Source organism: Pleurodeles waltl, chromosome 11 (assembly GCF_031143425.1).
Source record: "Pleurodeles waltl isolate 20211129_DDA chromosome 11, aPleWal1.hap1.20221129, whole genome shotgun sequence".
Taxonomy (NCBI): domain Eukaryota; kingdom Metazoa; phylum Chordata; class Amphibia; order Caudata; family Salamandridae; genus Pleurodeles; species Pleurodeles waltl.
The window spans coordinates 373,066,193-373,084,948 of NC_090450.1; the positions used below are offsets into that span (position 1 = coordinate 373,066,193).

The 18,756-nt window shown below is 44.2% G+C and overlaps 1 protein-coding gene across 4 annotated transcripts in view; it reads left to right on the forward strand.

Annotated features, from left to right (window-relative positions):
• Positions 1-18,756, forward strand: part of SAP130 (Sin3A associated protein 130) — a 1,096,728-nt gene that overhangs the window by 23,469 nt on the left and 1,054,503 nt on the right. For all 4 annotated transcript variants that reach the window (XM_069213674.1, XM_069213675.1, XM_069213676.1 and 1 more), the window contains exon 2: positions 11,737-11,824. In XM_069213674.1, coding sequence (XP_069069775.1) covers positions 11,743-11,824 — 82 coding nt within the window. In that variant the 5' untranslated portion in view covers positions 11,737-11,742. The remainder of the gene's footprint in view (positions 1-11,736; positions 11,825-18,756) is intronic.

Sequence of the window (18,756 nt, forward strand, 5' to 3'; positions counted from 1 at the left end):
TGTCACCTGTTCTCTCCCTCTTCCCCCCCCCCCCCCCCCCCCCCCCCCCAAAAGAAAAAACCTTCTGGAAGAAACCACCCTAGTGCAAGGACTTATGCTCCCCCAGGGAATTTTTAGATTTCAGTCTGTCAAACTGCCCCTAATTGCCCATTATTTATGTTTTAATTATAGGGTGTTGGCGCTGCCCAGCATGACGGAGATATATTTGAGATATATTATTATATACACATTTTAATAAAATAGTGGGGTAGGTCTTGCTTATCCTAACCACAGGTCCCCTTACCCTCACCCTTAAAACCTCAGTGGTCTTTCTGCTCCCCTGCAGACTAAAGCATTCTAACCCTGTGGCAAGCAAGCGGACATTTAATTCTTTAGGAGTGTTTTTACATATGAGCCAGAATAGTGTGGTTAACTCATTATCATCCCACTTGAAGTGGTGAATGGCGGTAATTTTTGGTCTTGGGTAGGCTGCCACTTGTTCTGAAAACCCAACATCTGGAGGAGTCCAGGATGGTGTGCTTTGCATGCATCCTACACTGTCTTCTTACCCACAGTGACCTGCAAACCTCAAACTTTGACTAAAAAACACATTTCCTTAGATGGAAACTAGACAACCAGGATATCCAATCGGGGTCAGTGGAAGTCCCCTCCCAAGGACTACCATTGACCTTGGTTTGATCATTTCCTATTGTGGGCACTAGGCCCAACCACACAAGTGAGGTACAATTTTTAATCAGAAGACCTATACAAGCATAGAATAGTAGAATATTTGTTATTACCAATTCAATTTTGCTGCATTTTTGCCTTCCAGATGTAGGCCACTGTGAAAGGAAAAAAGGCTTTTTGAAAAATATCCTCTAATCATATGCTCTTTTGGGTACCCACAACTCGGAGATGTACAAATAACCACTGCTCCTAAACTACATATCTTGGGCCCATTTCAGAAATACGCAAGTTATTTATTTTTTTTATACTTATTTTCCATTCTACGTATTTCACCATATGAATTTGTCTCTCCTCAGTACACAATAAAAAAAACAGTATATGTTACAGCTCAATTGGTGGCTCTGGGTACCTTGGTTTGTTTGAGAACCTACAAACCGTATATATCCCAACAGGCAAAAGTGTATAGCAATCATAATGGTACATTGCTTTTGTAAATCGGCCATTCTAACAAAGCTACCGATGAATGCTCAAATGGCTGTTTTTCCTACTCATTTTCAAGATTTCTTTATTTCAGCTGTTAGTTTCTTTTCAAAGCTTGCGGGACCTACACAGATGGTCCTTGCTGAATTTGGAATGTTGTCTAATTTTCAGAAATGTATAGCTCTCCTGGATCACCCATGGATTTTACACTGGTTTCCACAACAAGCTGTAAGTAGGTTAAAAGCATTAAAAAATAGATAAAATGGGCTACTTCTTTGAAAAATGCTAAAGGTTTAGTAAAATAAAAATAGGTTTCTTTCAATCAGCTCTGCAAGCCCCTGAAAGCTGGAAAGATAGCGACTTAAGAAAACTGTTGGTTGATGCCATTTGTAGGGAAAAAATACTTTTATCCAGAGTACTTCTTTCCATTTTCCCCCCAAAACACAAAATGTAGCTATATTCTGGCTATTTCTCAGTCCCCAACAGGGAAATTCTGGGCACCTTTAGAACCCCCAGGTCATTGACAATAACAACACAGATTTAGCATGGATACCTTAAGTGAACTGACATTATGGAGACCTGAGCACAAACTACCCCAAATAGGCTGAATAGGGCGCAGCACTGGGGTTGGGGGTGTTGGGGTAAGAGGCCTATCAGTTAATCATCAGTTAAGGGGGTATAAATAGTGAGAGCCTTTACCTTTTACTATTCCTTGATTGCCTTCTGTTGATTTCAAACTGTGGTTGTTCATATTGAAAAAGCTCTGCCACCCATAGGCACCTTCCAAAGGTTTAGAAGAGAAGCTGAATTAGATCTCAGCAGGTGGGAAGGAAGATGACTTTACATTTATCTTTCTTCCTAATAGACATTGTAGGAGACTGGCCTGGTTTGTAGTGGGTACCTAAGTTGTTTTGCACCTTATACCAGGTCCAGTTATCCTTTATTAGTGAAATGTAGGCAGTATTCTAGCAGCTTAGGCTGTCTAGAGGTAGCTATAGCAGAGCAGCCAAGGCTGAACTAGGAGACATGCAAAGCTCCTGCAATACCACAATAGTTACACACTACTTATGCACAAGTAAAGACAATACTCAGTGTTACAAAAATAAGGGTAGTTTATTTTAGTGTCACATGGCCAAAAATATCTTAGAGGCAATACTCCTTCTGGAGGTAAGTATTATACACAATGTATACACTATTCACCAAAATCAGGCAAGTAAACATTCGTAGAATAGTGCAAACAGTAGAAAATATAATAGACTGCAATGGGCCTAGAGGCAACACAAATCGTATATTAAAATAGTGGAATGCAAATGTCGACCCCCCCCCCCCTCCAGGGGGTCCCCAAACCTTGGAATCCAAGATGGCTAACGCCAGGGAGACACTGGAGGAGCTCTGGGCACCACCCCTGGGGTGGTGATGGACATGGGGGAGGGGTCGCTCCCCTTTCCTTTGTCCAGTTTCGTGCCAAAGCAGAGACTGGGGTTCCCTGAACCGGTGTAGACTGGGTTATGCAAAGAGGGCACCATTTGTGCCCTTCAAAGCATTTCCAGAGGCTCTGGGATGATACCTCTCCCATGCCTGTAACACCTATTTCCAATGGGAGAGGGTGTAACACCCCTCTCCTAAAGGTTATGCTTTGTTCTGCCTTCTTGAGATTGAGCGGCTCAGTCCCCTGAAAGGCAGAAACCGGCCTGTGAGGTGGCAGCAGCTGGGGCTGCAGTGGAAACCTCAGAGCTGGTTTGGCAGTACTGGAGGTCCATGATGGGGCCCCCGGGGTGCCTGGGATTGGCCCTCCAATACCAGATTTGGATTGGGGGGGTCATTTCCATGATCTTAGACACAAACTATGGCCATATTCGGAGGTACCATTGTGAAGCTACATATATGTATTCACATATAAGTAGTGCATGCTTATAATGGTATCCCCACACTCACAAAGTCCGGGGAATAGGCCCTGGACAATGTGGTGGCACCTTTGCTAGTGCAAGGGTGCCCTCACACACAGTAAAGTTGCACCTAGCCTTCAGTAAATGAAGGTTAGACATATAGGTGACTTACAAGTTACTTAGTGCAATTAAACATGGCTGTGAAGTAGTGTGTGCACTATTTCACTCAGGCTGCAGTGGCAGTCCCGAAGAAAGGTTTGTATGAGTTCCTTATGGGTGGCAAAATAATTGCTGCAGCCCATAAGGATCTCCTTGAACCCCAGTGCTCTGGGTACCTAGGTACCATATACTAGGGACTTATAAGGGGGATCCAGTGTGCCAATCAGAATTGGAATATGGAGTCACTAAACTGTAGAGACACATTTTGTAAGTAGAGAGAGAATAAGCACTGGAATTCTGGTTAGCAGAAATTCAGTGACAGTCAAGCATACTGACAACACATATAGGCCACCTATGAGCATTGGGGTCCTGGCTAGCAGGTTCCCAGTGAGACAGTAAAAACACACTGACAAACACTCAGAAAGAGGCCAAACATGGGGGTAACCATGCTAGAAAGAGGCTACTTTCTCACAGACATTATGTACAATACGCAGGCTCTTAAACCTGACTTCTTCCCAAACTATTAACCACTGAAGGCTTATCAAGTGATGGGGAGATTGTAAGGTGTTAAGCAGAGACCATGGCATAGGCGAGTCACTACATCCTAGGTTTCTACATTGGGAGTATCTTTACATTGCATGCCATTACTTCTCAGGTGAGCATTACTTTTAGCTTTCTTTCAATTTATATTTAGTTAATATTTTTTATGCTCCTTTTTTTAAACATACGTTATTGATTCTCCAAAATAACAGCATCAATCAACATATCCTCCCAGAAAAATACACACCCTTCCTCCACTGTCAGATCATTGTAATTCACTGTTGTTACATAACACTACTTACATGTGGCATTGTTTTATCTAACAGCTATAGCCAACAACTACATTCCATTACATTTCAATGCATCTCACCCTGGCACATTAGGCGTTTCCTCATTAACCTTCCTCTGTATTTCCCTGCATTAATTCTGTTTCTGCCTGTTCCCATTCCATTGCTCCTTCCTGGTATCCATCTCCACATTTTCTCACCCCACACCCAGCCGATACCCTTCTGAGCAGTTCTTTTTTTCCTCTCACTGCGACCTAGTTAGCATCTGGTTCCTAATTCATCACACTGCTATACTTTTTTGCCACAACCAGATCTTATTCAATCACTTTGAACATTACATTAGTTGGAGACACATACATGCTATTTGCAGTGCCATACCTGTCAAATTACTGAGATTTTCAACAAACTCCATCCAAAATCCCGGTATTCCTAGACATTCCCTCCACAAGCGTATAAAGGTGCCTACTGCCTTTTTAGTACAACACTCTGACATTTGGTTTCATATTGTGTAACTGCTGTGATGATGCATATACCCATGTGAATACACTTGTAATTGAGAAGCTGCAACCATGCAGTACGAGTGACTTTGTTTGTAGCCAATATACATTTCACCCAGATAACTCACCTATTTCCTTCCCTTGGTCACTTCGCCCAATGTGGATTAAGCATCTACAGTTTCGTATTACTCCTTTGCATGTGCAGACCATATAAACTGTGGGATTAGCTTGACCTCTTCCTGCATACCTGCCAATGCGTGGTTGACAGCATGTACGTCAGGCTCCCCGGGGAAGACCGGCTACGGCCCCTTCCCTTGGTTGCTGCAAATACTGCCTAAAACGAAAATAAGAAATTATTTATTTTCAATCTGTCATCCGGTTCAAAAGGCTGTGGATCCCAGCAATCTGATTTCTTCATAATGCTCTCTTCCATAGTATCCAACACAATGGGGCCCATTCTGAAGTATTGAACGGCATACTGTATTTGTGCTGTTGTAAGTATGCTCTGAAATTTGGAACTTGCATTCCCCACCTGCCCTGTAGGAGCCTAATCGGATCCAAGGCTATTTTTGCTCTCCCCTTTCCCCCAATGTCAGGTGCAGCAGCTGTTCCAAATCTTAAAACTGAGTGTGTAACTGATGACGCCCCTAGGTCCAGGAGTTCATCATTCAAGGTGTATAAAACCGACTTGGTAATATTGACTTTAAAACCTGACTGGTACCCCACATAATTTATTGTGGCCTCTATATTCCCCCATGTGTCCACTGGATCCCTGTTGGTCAAGAGAATGTCATTAGCCTACAGAACCCTTCAAGTAAATGCCATTATCTGCATGTCAAAGAGATATCAATTGGGCAAGTGGTTCAGTTGTTAACACAAAATATCAATGGGGTGAAGGCACCCCTGTCTCATGCTTCTCTGCATTGCCCATTTCCCAGAGATTCTATTCCTGCAAATCCTACTTGGTCTGTGTGAATCAGTATTGGCTGCCTTGGCTAAATTTCTAGTTAGAATTTTCCCTATGACAGCATGCACATTGATCATGGACAATGGCCTGTACAACTCACAGTGCAGAGGATCTTTCCCAGACACGAGTAAGACCACTATGTTGGAGATTCTGTAAGACCTCTCTGTAGTACCTCCAACCTGACCCCTTATGCTACTTCTATTTTTAGCCTCGGACCATCTCCCATAACATAAAATGGCAGCCAAAACTTTCTTATCCGGTTGTGGCCAGCCAATTGCAGCACTTCTATTCGTATGTTGCATTCGCTAAAATTCATGAATATCTGCAATTTATTTGCGGCCAGAGATAAACAAATTTAGATTTCATTTAATTTCTCCTAAACTACTGGGTCAGAATTATCCTAAATAATAAAAAGCACAATCTGCGTACCAACAGCTAGCTTTTTTCCAAAGTTGGTGCAGTTCCTTCCAGCGGTTCTGGCTGTAGTTGTGTTCAAAGGTCCTATGGGAATCAACATGGGAAATGCACCTTTTGTGACCCCTCTTTTTCCCGGCCCCGCTTGATGGGTCACCACGAAACCTTCCATGTGCAACAAGAATAACAGGGGGTACTTTTGTTGGGGGGGGGGGGGGGGGGGGGAGCACTTCCTGAATATTCATCAAATGGTGCTAAAAATGTGCAAGTTAGAAACACTTTTTCAATGGAAACATGGTCCTAACTATAACTACGTACTGGTAACCACATGTGTGAGTTAGCTAGAGCCGGTGCAGATCACTGTGTCTTCACTCAGACGCCGTAATATTGGCCAGAACTCCCCAATATACAAGGCGACAGCACTTGAGTATTATAATGTTTATAGCTGGCAAATTTTCAGCTTGCTTATGTGGGACTTTTCCAGGTTTTCTGTACATTCATGTTGACATCTCATTGCCTTACGTGTGACACTTTGACATGTTACAGCAAGTGCGAGACAGTTATTTTCATGTAGTAAGTAAGGTTGCTATCAGAAAGGGCAATTTTGTGTAAAATTGTGACGAGCTTGAAACTGCCTTAATACAGATGCAGTGTGAAGTTATGAAGTCATTCATTATTCCTATGCTTATTGAACAAAGGCTACCAGTGCCTCTTTGCTCCTTTTACAATTTTTGCCTCTTTTAAAAAAAATAAAAGAAAAATAAATTATCATGCTTATTTTGTCTCACTCTACCCATCACACCTCTTCACTCGTTGTCGACTTGGTCTCCTTCTCTCTCATGTGATTCTTTTTAGGTTGCAGTGTACCAGACAGCGGAGCTGTCAGGTTTGCTAAAGACATCTTGGGGACATTCAGAAAGTTGATCTAGGATTATATCCTGCCCAGTGGTAGCCATTGGCTTTGTGGCTTGTAAGTCAAATTTTCTTGCTTTCCATTTGCTGGCGTTATTTGTTTTAGGCTGTCCAGCTCAAGTTTGGTCCTTCCCTTGCCAAAGCCTTATTCAAAGAATCCTTCTGAGTGCTCCCTTTCTGTAAACAGGCGGTAAACCTTGTTCTTAACTCTCCACATTTGCTGTGCTTTCAAAGATCGAGGTCAAAAGCCAGGCACTGTCTTCCAGTGGCACGTTTACTTTTCTTTCTCTGGCTTGTAAGAGGATTTATGTGGCTATTTTGCTGGATACTGAGAGTAGGAAATAGTTTTTTTTTCTAGCAGCTGGCAGCATTTAAATGAATTGTGTAAGTATTTCAAGATATATTTCATAATTATGAACGCACAAATGAAGCATTTTTTTTTTTTTGTTATGTGATTATTTCTGAAGCGTGTTGAAAACAAAAACTTTAATATGGTCAAAATGAATCTTTAAACTAGGTGATGTACTTGCCACACATTTTCGTATGTGTATAGTTTTATTAGTAAAACTGTATGTCTGTGCAAAAGTAATGGCCTTTTCAATTGAAAATGTGTTGTCTTTAATGGCAGTATGCTACCACACCATGAATACTCCACTCTGCACCTCTCCACACTACTGCACTTACTCTTCACCTATCCCGTTTACACCACTCCACACCTCCACTGCACTCTACGCTGCTTCACACTTTGCCTCTATTTACCTTGTACTACTCTGTTCTGTGCCAGTGTACTCTTCTCTACTCTACACCACTGCACTCTTCACCACTCTACACTACACCACTCCAGTCTAGGTCCCACCTATCTAATCTGCACAACCCCACTCTATGCTGCGGTACTCTGACACTTAGCAACACTATGCCAGTACACTCTGCCAATGCACTTTACTCTGTAACACTCCACGCCCCTGCACTCTACGCTACTCCACTGTACACCACTCTAATCTACTCTGTGCTACTGCACTCTGCAGGTAATGTACACCACTGCACTGTACAGCACTGTACTGTACACCACTCTATGCTACTGCATTCTATGTCATTTGACTCTACTCTGCACTCTATCACAACTGCATTATATGCCACTCGACTCTGCACTCTATTCCACTGCATTATATGCCACTTGACTGTACTCTGCACTCTATGCCGCTGCATTGTACGCCACTGAATCTATTTCCACTGCACTCAATGTGTCTACACTCTGGAATACTCTACGCCAATGCACTCTACACCAGTCCACTCTACTCCCTGCCACTCCAGTGTATGCTACTCTACACAACTCCACACTATGCCACTCTACTCATCGCCATTTCACTCCACTGTTCTCCAGGGCACTAACTTTTAGCTTTGCAAAACAGTAGCCACGCTGGTGTACAACATGGCTAAAACACATTGGCAAGGCCAACAGCTATTGCATAGACAAGACCTATTGGCTTTGCCAATGGTCGTTTCACCTGTAGTGTTTTCATGTAGCTTTTAGCTTTCCCTTTATTTCCTCCATTTTCCCACTTTTTAGGGTCGAGCCTGCGTTGCTTGCGCTCGCGCATGCGTATCGCAGTGAGACGCTTTAGTATTTAGAAAAGGGCTTGGAGCCCTGTCAACTTCACGTCAGTGTTTTTTATTGGTTAGTGGGCTTGCCTAATAAAATCTGCTTGCTTTCATTAGTCGATGGCACGAATATGTCATGCCTTTTCCAGTGGCTAGCCCTCCTCTAGCGCAGCGACCAAGTACAGAAAACATGCGAAGCTCGCTGTTTTCCATCGGGCTCGTGGACTTCTTTTTCTCTAATTTACGAGCGCGATCTCGCTTGGCAGAAGTCGAGCGCTTTACATAGTTAATTTCACTTTTTCGGGTTATTTACATAAATGCACTTTTGCCCAATAGGTTAAAAGTCGTTTACAACGCGATCAGCTCTAACATGAGCAAACGTGAGACCCGTTGCATTGTAAATGCTTGTTATTTTTCTGCTCACATCCCACCTTCTTTATTCTCCCTTTTTTTATATAACTTCTTGTAATCAGCCTTTTTCCTAACCCAAAGACCGCGGTGCAATCTGAGAAATCCTTTGGCAACAGGTTTCACAGATAACATTTTTTGCTTTTCGTAATGGAAAAATAATAACATTCTTGGTGGCTGCAGAAGTGGTCCAAAACAGTTTAAGCTAGCGTCACTAATTAAGACTAGGAAAATTAAATCAACTGGGATGAGAATTTTATTAAAGATAATTATTTTGACAAACGACGTCAGTGGTTTTAAATCGTTCATTCATAAGTATGAAGGATATATCTAAAAACAAATGCACAGTGCTGCTCTTTGGGACATGGTTAATTGTTACAGATCTGTTCTTTATTGAAGACCCAGGATGTCGGCTGTTCCCAACATTGCAGCATTCACATCTTCGGATTGCGGCATACTATTGAATGACTTTGTTAGCCTGTGAGCGGTTTCTGTGCAGGACCTCTCGCTTCCTTATTGTGTCTGGCCGTTGCTCATTTGATACTGCTTATTGATTGTAGACCAGGGGCAGGCCACATTAGTTGGACTAGTCCACTGAGCATTAGTGGGACATCGCAAATGCTGCTCATACTCTTACTGGTGCTTACAACAATGCTCAGTGGGACTTTTGTTGTGCTGTTCAGGGAAGTTGCTGCTGTAGAGCTTTAAGTTCAGTAGCCTTTGTTTGGTCCGTACGAGCCCTGATGCAGACAAATGACCTTTTTGAGCCAGAAGCAGAATTTTATGTGCCTGTTTTGATGTTATTATAGCGAATGTAGGCTGGATTTGGCGATAGCTCCTCAGTAACCAGTATTTTTTCTTTCTCTTAAATATTCAGTGTTTAGGATATTGCTGACTCTGCTCGTTTTACGAGATGTCAGACGCTCTTCAAAGGTTACCTGACTAATTTGGTCGTGAAATGCGGTCACCTGACAGTTTGCACATTCTAAGTCACCTTCGGTCTTCCTAGTGTTTTACTGTAAGCCGTGCCTTCGATTACATGAGTTAACATATCTAGAGGGAGCCCATCCTAGAGCAGAGACATAGGAGGCAAATTTCCATGTAAAATAGAATAATTGTGAAATGTTTTCTTGCGTATTTATCATTACCTGTCCGCTTTAGCTCCGACCTCAGCTGTTCCAACAAGGCTAATCCGCTGACTGTCTGCACCTCCAGTCTCTCCCTAAATTCACCTCTGTATGGTCAGTGTGGGACAGGCACCTTGCCGAAAAAAAAAAAAAAGCAATGCAATAAGTCTTGCATTTTCTTGAGTTAGCGCTTCTGGCATTTTAATTTCAGAACCAGATTTTTCTTGCCACACAAACTGGTCAACCCTGCCTCATAATTTAGTCTTTTCCTGCCACATAATTCCAGTGGCTCTGCATGAAACTAAAGCACTTCCACGTACCTTCTTCCTCTATCTGCAGCAAAAAATGAAAATGTTGCTATTTAGCAGCGTTTAATTGGGCCAAGCTTAATTGAAGCATGCTAACATTGTGTTTACTGAAGGCATATATGCGCTTACGAAATACACAATTTCCACTTAAAAGCTGTAGTCGAACCACATAACTCATTGGCTACAAGGAAAATAAATACTTTAAAACAAAAAACAAAAAAAAGCTAATGCCTGCATATTAATACAATTTTGTCTTCTAAATTTATGTTCACATGTTGTTTTACTGGTGTGTCCCGTATAGTGTTTGGGTGCAACTTACACTGAATAGGTGTGATTCACTCCACAAAGTTTTATCGCATCTGATTACATCGCTGCTGTCTACAGAGCCAGCCGGCCAGACATTTACACTCTCATCTGGGTGATGCTGCCCTTTCACAAACACATGCTAATGTTTCTGCTCTGTGTTTTTGTTTTTCACGTTAAACTTTCGTCTCCCCAGCAGTCTTTTTTTACGTTAATTTGCTGCATTTCACAGTGTTTACGAGTAAAGAGTGATTCATGGCCTTGTGTTCAAAATGTTTTCTACAACATAACATCTTGCTGTTTAAACTTCCAGTCTGGTGCTAGCAGGCCTGAGACAGGTTTGAAAGGCTACTTCTGTGGATGGCGCAAACAGTGCTGCAGGCCCACCGGTACCATTTCATTTACAGGCCCTGGGTATAGGGATACCACTGTACAAGGGACTTGCATGTAAATTAAATGTGCCACCTAGGTGTAAGGCAATCATACCATCTTTAGTAGGGAGAGCACCTGCACTTCAGCACTGATCAGCAGTGATAAAGTGCTCAGAGTCCTAGAGCCAACAGCAAGAGGTCAGAAAAATAGGAGGACGGAGGCAAAATGTTTGGGGATGACCCTGCAAAAAGGACCAGGTCCAATAGCAAGAATGAATATTCATTTATTGAGAGTATTGGCTTCCAAGGAATCAGATAGAAGTGATGACCTATTTAATATTTGTTTCCTATTCACGGCTATCATAAATGGAGAACGCATGGTACTTTCAACATTGTTTTTACTGTTATAATTTAAATACCTATCCAATAAAAATTTAGTTAGATTGTTTTTAACTCATTATTGGAGGGCATGGAAGGTTAGGCTCAACACCCTTCTTTTTAAGTAGAGGAATGGGCACAGCAAGAAGAATGTATTGCATTTGCGCATGCTTTTAATATATTTTTGTTTGTGATCTTAACAGACTTTAATTTAGCTAAGGTTATATAAACCAAGGATGAGCACAAAATGACTAACATCTCTTGAAGTTCATTACTGCTAGTAATGATCCCGGTGTCTGGTATCCCACAATGTATGTTTGGCGGCTGGGTTCTTGGAGCGTGTGGTGGTCAGATTCTGTACTCCCTCTGTGTCTTAGCATATTTGATTAGAGTTCTCAACGCTGTTTTGAACTCCTTTTTCTGCTCCCATGCAGCTCATCATGTCATCCCAACAGTTCCCGCGTTCTGCTGCTCAGGCTCTTCTGGCCAGCACGGGTGCCACAGGAGGCCTCAGTACGTCAGGTAAATTCAATATGCTACTACCACTCATAATGCAACTTTTCACACCTGCTGCTGTTTAACATACACTTGACACTTCCCCTTGCTTTTATATCACAGAGTTTAGGGATTACAAAAATAATAGGTGTTTCTGGCAACTATCAACTTCTTGATGTTGAAATAACATCTGTGGCTATGTCTCTTTAGTAAGTCGGTAATGGCATTTATTGCATAAATGATGTTTAAGTAACAGTTGTAGGAAAGTACCATCTTGCCTGGCATGTTACCCCATTCTTACTTGTGTCAGTTTGTTTTTGCCTGTGTCACTGGGCTCCTGCTAGCCAGGACCCCAGTGCTCATAGTTTGTGGCCTAAATGTGTTCCCTGTGTGGTGCCTAACTGTGTCACTGAGGCTCTGCTAACCAGAACCTCAGTGCTTATGCTCTCTCTGCTTTTAAAATTGTCACTGCAGGCTAGTGACTTTTCTCCAGTTCTGATTGGCACACTGGAACACCCTTATAATTCCCTAATATATGGTACCTAGGTACCCAGGGTATTGGGGTTCCAGGTGATCCCCATGGGCTGCAGCATTTCTTTTGCCACCCATAGGGAGCTCAGACAATTCTTACAGAGGACTGCCACTGCAGCCTGAGTGAAATAACGTCCACGTTATTTCACAGCCATTTTACACTGCACTTAAGTAACTTATAAGTCACCTATATGTCTAACCCTCACTTAGTGAAGGTTAGGTGCCAAGTTACTTAGGGTGTGGGCACCCTGGCACTAGCCAAGGTGCCCCCACATTGTTCAGGGCAAATTCCTTGGACTTTGTGAGTGCGGGGACACCAATACAAGCGTGCACTACATATAGGTCAATACCTATATGTAGCTTCATAATGGTAACTCAGAACATGGCCATATAACATGTCTAAGATCATGGAATTGTCCCCCCCCATGCCAAATCTGGTATTGGGGAGCCAATCCCATGCATCACCGGGGCTCCAGCATGGACCCCGGATACTGCTAAACTAGCTCTCTGGGGTTTTCTCTGCAGCTACCACTGCTGCCAACCCAGACAGGCTTCTGCCCTCCTGGGGCCTGGGCAGCCCAGTCCCAGGAAGGCAGAACAAAGGATTTCCTCTGAGAGAGGGAGTTACACCCTCTCCGTTTGAAAATAGATGTTAAGGACCTTAGAGGAGTAGCCTCTCCTGGCCTCTGGGAATGCTTTGAAGGGCACAGATGGTGCCTTCCTTGCATAAACCAGTCTACAATGGTTCAGGGATCCCCCAGCCACTGCTCTGGTGCGAAACTGGACAAAGGAAAGGGGAGTGACCATTCCCCTGTCGTCCACCACCCCAGAGGTGGTGCCCTGAGCTCCTCCAGTGTGTCCCAGACCGCTGCCATCTTGAATGCAGAGGTGTGAGGGCACAATGGAGGCCTCTGAGTGGCCGGTGCCAGCAGGTGACGTCGGAGACCCCTCCCGATAGGTGCTTACCTGGTTAGGTGGCCAATCCTCCTCTGAGGGCTATTTAGGGTCTCTCCTGTGGGTTTCTCTTCAGATAATGAATGCAAGAGCTCACCAGAGTTCCTCTTCATCTCTCTTTGACTTCTGCCAAGGATCGACTGCTGACTGCTCCAGGACGCCTGCAAAACCGCATCAAAGTAGGAAGAAGACCACCAGCAACATTGTAGCTCCTAATCCTGCTGTCTTTCTCGACTGTTTCCTGGTGGTGCATGCTCTGAGGGCTGTCTGCCTTCACCCTGCACTGGAAGCCAAGAAGAAACCTCCTGTGGGTCGACGGAATCTTTCCCCTGCTAACGCAGGCACCAAAAGACTGCAACACTGGTCCTCTGGGTCCCCTCCCATCGTGACCAGCGTGGTCCCTGGAACACAGGAGCTGGATCCAAGTGACCCCGACAGTCCAGAGGTCATTCTGTCCAAATTTGGTGGAGGGAAGTCCTTGCCTTCCCACGCCAGACAGTAATCCTGTGAACTGCAGCTGCTAGGGCTTCTGTGCACTTTTGCAAGGAATCCTTCGTGCACAGCATAGCCCAGGTCCCCAGCACTCCGTCCTGCATGGCTCAACTCGCTGAGTTGATCACCGGCTTCTTGGGACCCTCCTTTGTAGTGTTGAAACGACCAATGTGCTCAGATTTCTTGAACGCCTGTTCAAGTGCTTCTGCGGGTGCTGCCTGCTTCTGCGTGAGCTCTCTCTGTTGCTGAGCGCCCCCTCTGTCTCCTCCTCCAAGTTGTGACCTCCTGGTCCTTCCTGGGCCCTGGCAGCACCCATTTTCTTCAACCGCGACCTTTGCAGCTAGCAAGGCTTGTTTGCGGTCTTTCTGCGTGGAAACAACTCTGCATCCTCCAGCACGCCGTGGGACATCTTCTGTGCAAAGGAGAAGTTCCTGGCTTATTCCGTTGTTGCAAAATCTTCACCTTCTTCCACCCGGAGGCAGCCATTTTGCCCCTTCGTCCGGGGTTTAGTGGGCTCCTGCCCCCCCTTGGACACTTTCGTGACTCTTGGACTTGGTCCCTTTCCTTTGCAGGTCCTCCGGTCCAGGAACCTGTCTTCAGTGCTTTGCAGTCAGTTGTTGCCTTTGCAGAATCTCCTATCACGACTTTAGTGTGTTTCTGGGGAAGTTTGGTCACTTTACTCCTACTTTTCAGGGTCTTGGGGTGGGGTATCTTGGACACCCTTAGTGTTTTCTAACAGTCCCAGCGACCCTCTACACACTACACTAGGCCTGGGGTCCCTAAGTGGTTCACATTCCACTTTCTTAGAATATGGTTTGTGTTGCCCCTAGGCCTATTGTATTCTACAGTGTTTGCACTAGTTTTCTAACTGTTTACTTACCTGATTTTGGTTTGTGTGTATATCCTCTGAGATATTTTTGGCACATTGTCACTAAAATAAAGTACCTTTATTTTTAGTAACACTGAGTAGTGTGATTCTTATGATTTAGTGCTATATGATATAAGTGGTATAGTAGGAGCTTTGCATGTCTCCTAGTTCAGCCTAAGCTGCTCTGCTATAGCTACCTCTATCAGCCTAAGGTGCTAGAACATTACTAATCTACTAATAAGGGATAACTGGACCCGGCACAAGGTGTAAGTACCATCAGGTACCCACTATAAGCCAGGCCAGCCTCCTACAACAGTTGATCCTATTTCATGAACTAACAGATTCTCAGTGGAAAAGAACACTGGAAACATTAATTTGTTTTCAACAGTTCAGAGCAGATTACATTCTGCCCGAAACCCATGCTTGCGTCTTTCCCACCAAGAAATTAAATGCTACGGTACCCATTTCAGATACTTATTAATATGTCTACAGAGTGTGAGAGAGAAAAAGCAGCTCCGAGCCTACTTTAAGTCTACAAATTTGTAAAAAACAGTGATCTTGCAGCCCAGACAGACTGCGCTTCTCCCCCCACCAAACAGTTGTGTATTAAATGATAACCCGTCCCTAAATTAAATTTTCCCAAACGTTATCCTTTTTTTTTCTCTCTACACCATAAGGGTTGAAGCAGCAAACGTGACGAAAACTGAGGTTTTAGATAATATGTCTATCAGGTACAGGTGCTTTACGTTAGAAGAGAGCAAAAAAGACCTTATAAAGATAACACTGAAGATCTCATCTGCTGAGTAGCATAATTGTGACTTCTCGCTTTGCAGTGCAAGCACGAAAATGATGCCAGTGCACGTCAGATGCAAGAGCTTAAACATTAATATTACATGCATATCTTATTTTGCACCTCCTAGATGTAAAACCTAAAGCAGATTTGTAGCAATTTACTTATCTCAATTTCATCTTTTTTATATTTTCAAAAGAACATTAATAAGTGTTTTTATTTCCTTCCTAGTTGTAAGCAATAGTGAAAGGAAAACAATATGCATATTAATCATTTCACAACCAATAAAGGCACTTCCTAATCGAATGGGGGGAAACAAAATCGAAACCATCACTAACAGAATTATTTTGCGAATATTATTCAAAGACCTTCATTTTCCACCCCCAAAGGTATTTCTCAGCTGTGATCAAACAGTGCTTCTATCAAGACTAAACACATTGTGAACTTTATTTAGTTCCTTAATATTAAGTGCGTTTTTGAGTATGTAGATACAGCCCTCAGAGTTTTCAATTGCAAGTCACTAGCCTAGCCAGGCAGGACAACTTCCAAGGCATTATTTTGTAAAACTTCGGTTCTTTTGCCCTTCAGTCAATCAGGGACTAGACCCAGCGAGATAGCCGTGGCGTTTGCTGCATCCTTCGGTATTCTAGCATTATCTGGGCTCATGACAGCCTGCCCTACTCCACATGGGTGAAAGAGAATGGAAAAGAAATGATTGGTTTCAGAAATCTTGGGGTTAGTCTTGGACGATGAGGAAACCAGGTAGGTGTGTGATAGATGGTGGGTACATTATAATGAGACTAACAAGGCCTGGACCTGTCCACGACAACCAGTGGGTGGGCTTGTGTAGCACAGACAAAATAGATTCCATACTTTGTTGGGCCGTGTGTTGAAATACCAGACTCCTGCAGTAATTTAAAAGTTGTATGGAGGCACATATTCAGGGACCACAGCTGTAAAATGTCAGTCCTTGCAAACAGTACAGATGCGGACATTAGAAGTATCACAGAGCATGCCACGGGTAGTGTAAGCAAGATAGGCATTGGCATGAATGGTACTAGCATCAGGAAAATTAAAGTCCTCGTGATGCACAGGTATGTTTGTAGGGAGTTGGTCATATTCTTCTATGTTACGCCCATGAAAGTGCACGTCAAGACAAGTGCCTTCTTTGCTGAAAGGTGCAGGAATTATTGGCAGCCACTTCAAGTATCAGTGGGCAGTGGAGTGCATATCCAGCAGGAAAAGATTCAAGCCTTCTCTGTACCCTCCATCAGATGCAGATTGGTGATGTCTCGGTAAGCAAAGCAGCATTCTCACAAGAGGGCAGCATACAGAGAGCAGTTGCTTTGGACATGTGCCACTCCTCACTTCAATGAGGTATCCAACAGATCTAGAGAACAAGATTTGTTGCAAAGATGGATTATCAGAACCAACGTGTGATTCCTGAATGCGTGACCAGCAGGTCACTGTGCCCGAAGTTGTCGATATTTTGGGGTGGGGGGGAGGGAGGGGGGGGGGTGGTTGGGAATAGGGTGCTCTGTGTCGCGTCCTGCGATTATGAGGCTGCAAGGATGGTGAAATGCTTTAATCTTGGTGTGGACTGGTTCAGAGGAACAGATCCTGCACTAGACGCTGGCTGGACGAGGATAGCACAGCAGAGGAGCAGGGATGGAGTCCCAGAAATGCAGGTGCCTGCTTAAAGAGGTAAGAGTACCCGAAGCCATTGAGTCCTCAGCATTTCACAGTGACAAAGGCAAGCCCATCTGCATCGGTATTGAACAAGATGCCCTCCAGTGGATTGCTTCTTTTCTCTCAAGCCGCACACAGAGTCCACCCTTCACCTCTGTGCCCAAATCCATCACCTGCGGTACCCCAAGGATCTTCCCTCAGCCCCACCTTATTCAACATCTGCATGACCCCCCCCCCCCCCCCCCAGACATTCTCATATCCCACGGAATAACCATACTCCATACTCTCCTAAGCCGACTACACCCAACTGATCTTCTTGCTCACCTTGGGCCCACACAAGGCCCAGATCAACTTCCACAATGCAATGGACGACATAGCCACGTGGATGAAAGACAGCTGCCTCAAGCTGAGCACCGACAAGACCGAATTCCTGATCTTTGGGAGCAACACCAGTGTATATGAGACCACAGCTGGTGGCTAGCTGAACTCAGACCAACGCCCACCCCATTGGACCACGCCCGAAACCTCAGCATCATCCTAGACCACCAACTGTCACTGAGATGTCAAGTAAACTCTGTAGCCTCCTCCTGCATCCGCATACTCCAGATGCTCAGTAGAACCTTCAAGTGTATCCCCATCGTTACAAGGAAAACAGTTGGGCATGTAGTGGTCACCAGCCGCATCGACTACGGCAACACTATCTAACCAGTGTCACCTCCCAGCTACTCAAGACTACAGACCCTACAGAACACAGTGGCCAGACTCATCCTGAACCTTCCCAGATGCACCAGCTTCACTGGCTCCTGGTCCAGAAGAGGTGCCAGTTCAAAATCCGCCCTCTGTCTTTCAAAGCTCTACACACTTAAGGACTGTGAGAAAGTAGCCTCTTTCTAGCCTTGTTACCCCCACTTTTGGCCTGTTTGTGAGTGTATGTCAGGGTGTTTTCACTGTCTCACTGGGATCCTGCTAGCCAGGGCCCAGTGCTCATAGTGAAAACCCTATGTTTTCAGTATGTTTGTTATGTGTCACTGGGACCCTGCTAGTCAGGACCCCAGTGCTCATAAGTTTGTGGCCTATATGTATGTGTTCCCTGTGTGGTGCCTAACTGTCTCACTGAGGCTCTGCTAACCAGAACCTCAGTGGTTATGCTCTCTCATTTATTTCAAATTGTCACTAACAGGCTAGTGACCATTTTTACCAATTTACATTGGCTTACTGGAACACCCTTATAATTCCCTAGTATATGGTACTGAGGTACCCAGGGTATTGGGGTTCCAGGCGATCCCTATGGGCTGCAGCATTTCTTTTGCCACCCATAGGGAGCTCTGACAATTCTTACACAGGCCTGCCACTGCAGCCTGAGTGAAATAACGTCCACGTTATTTCACAGCCATTTTACACTGCACTTAAGTAACTTATAAGTCACCTATATGTCTAACCTTTACCTGGTAAAGGTTAGGTGCAAAGTTACTTAGTGTGAGGGCACCCTGGCACTAGCCAAGGTGCCCCCACATTGTTCAGAGCCAATTCCCTGAACTTTGTGAGTGCGGGGACACCATTACACGCGTGCACTACATATAGGTCACTACCTATATGTAGCTTCACAGTGGTAACTCCGAATATGGCCATGTAACA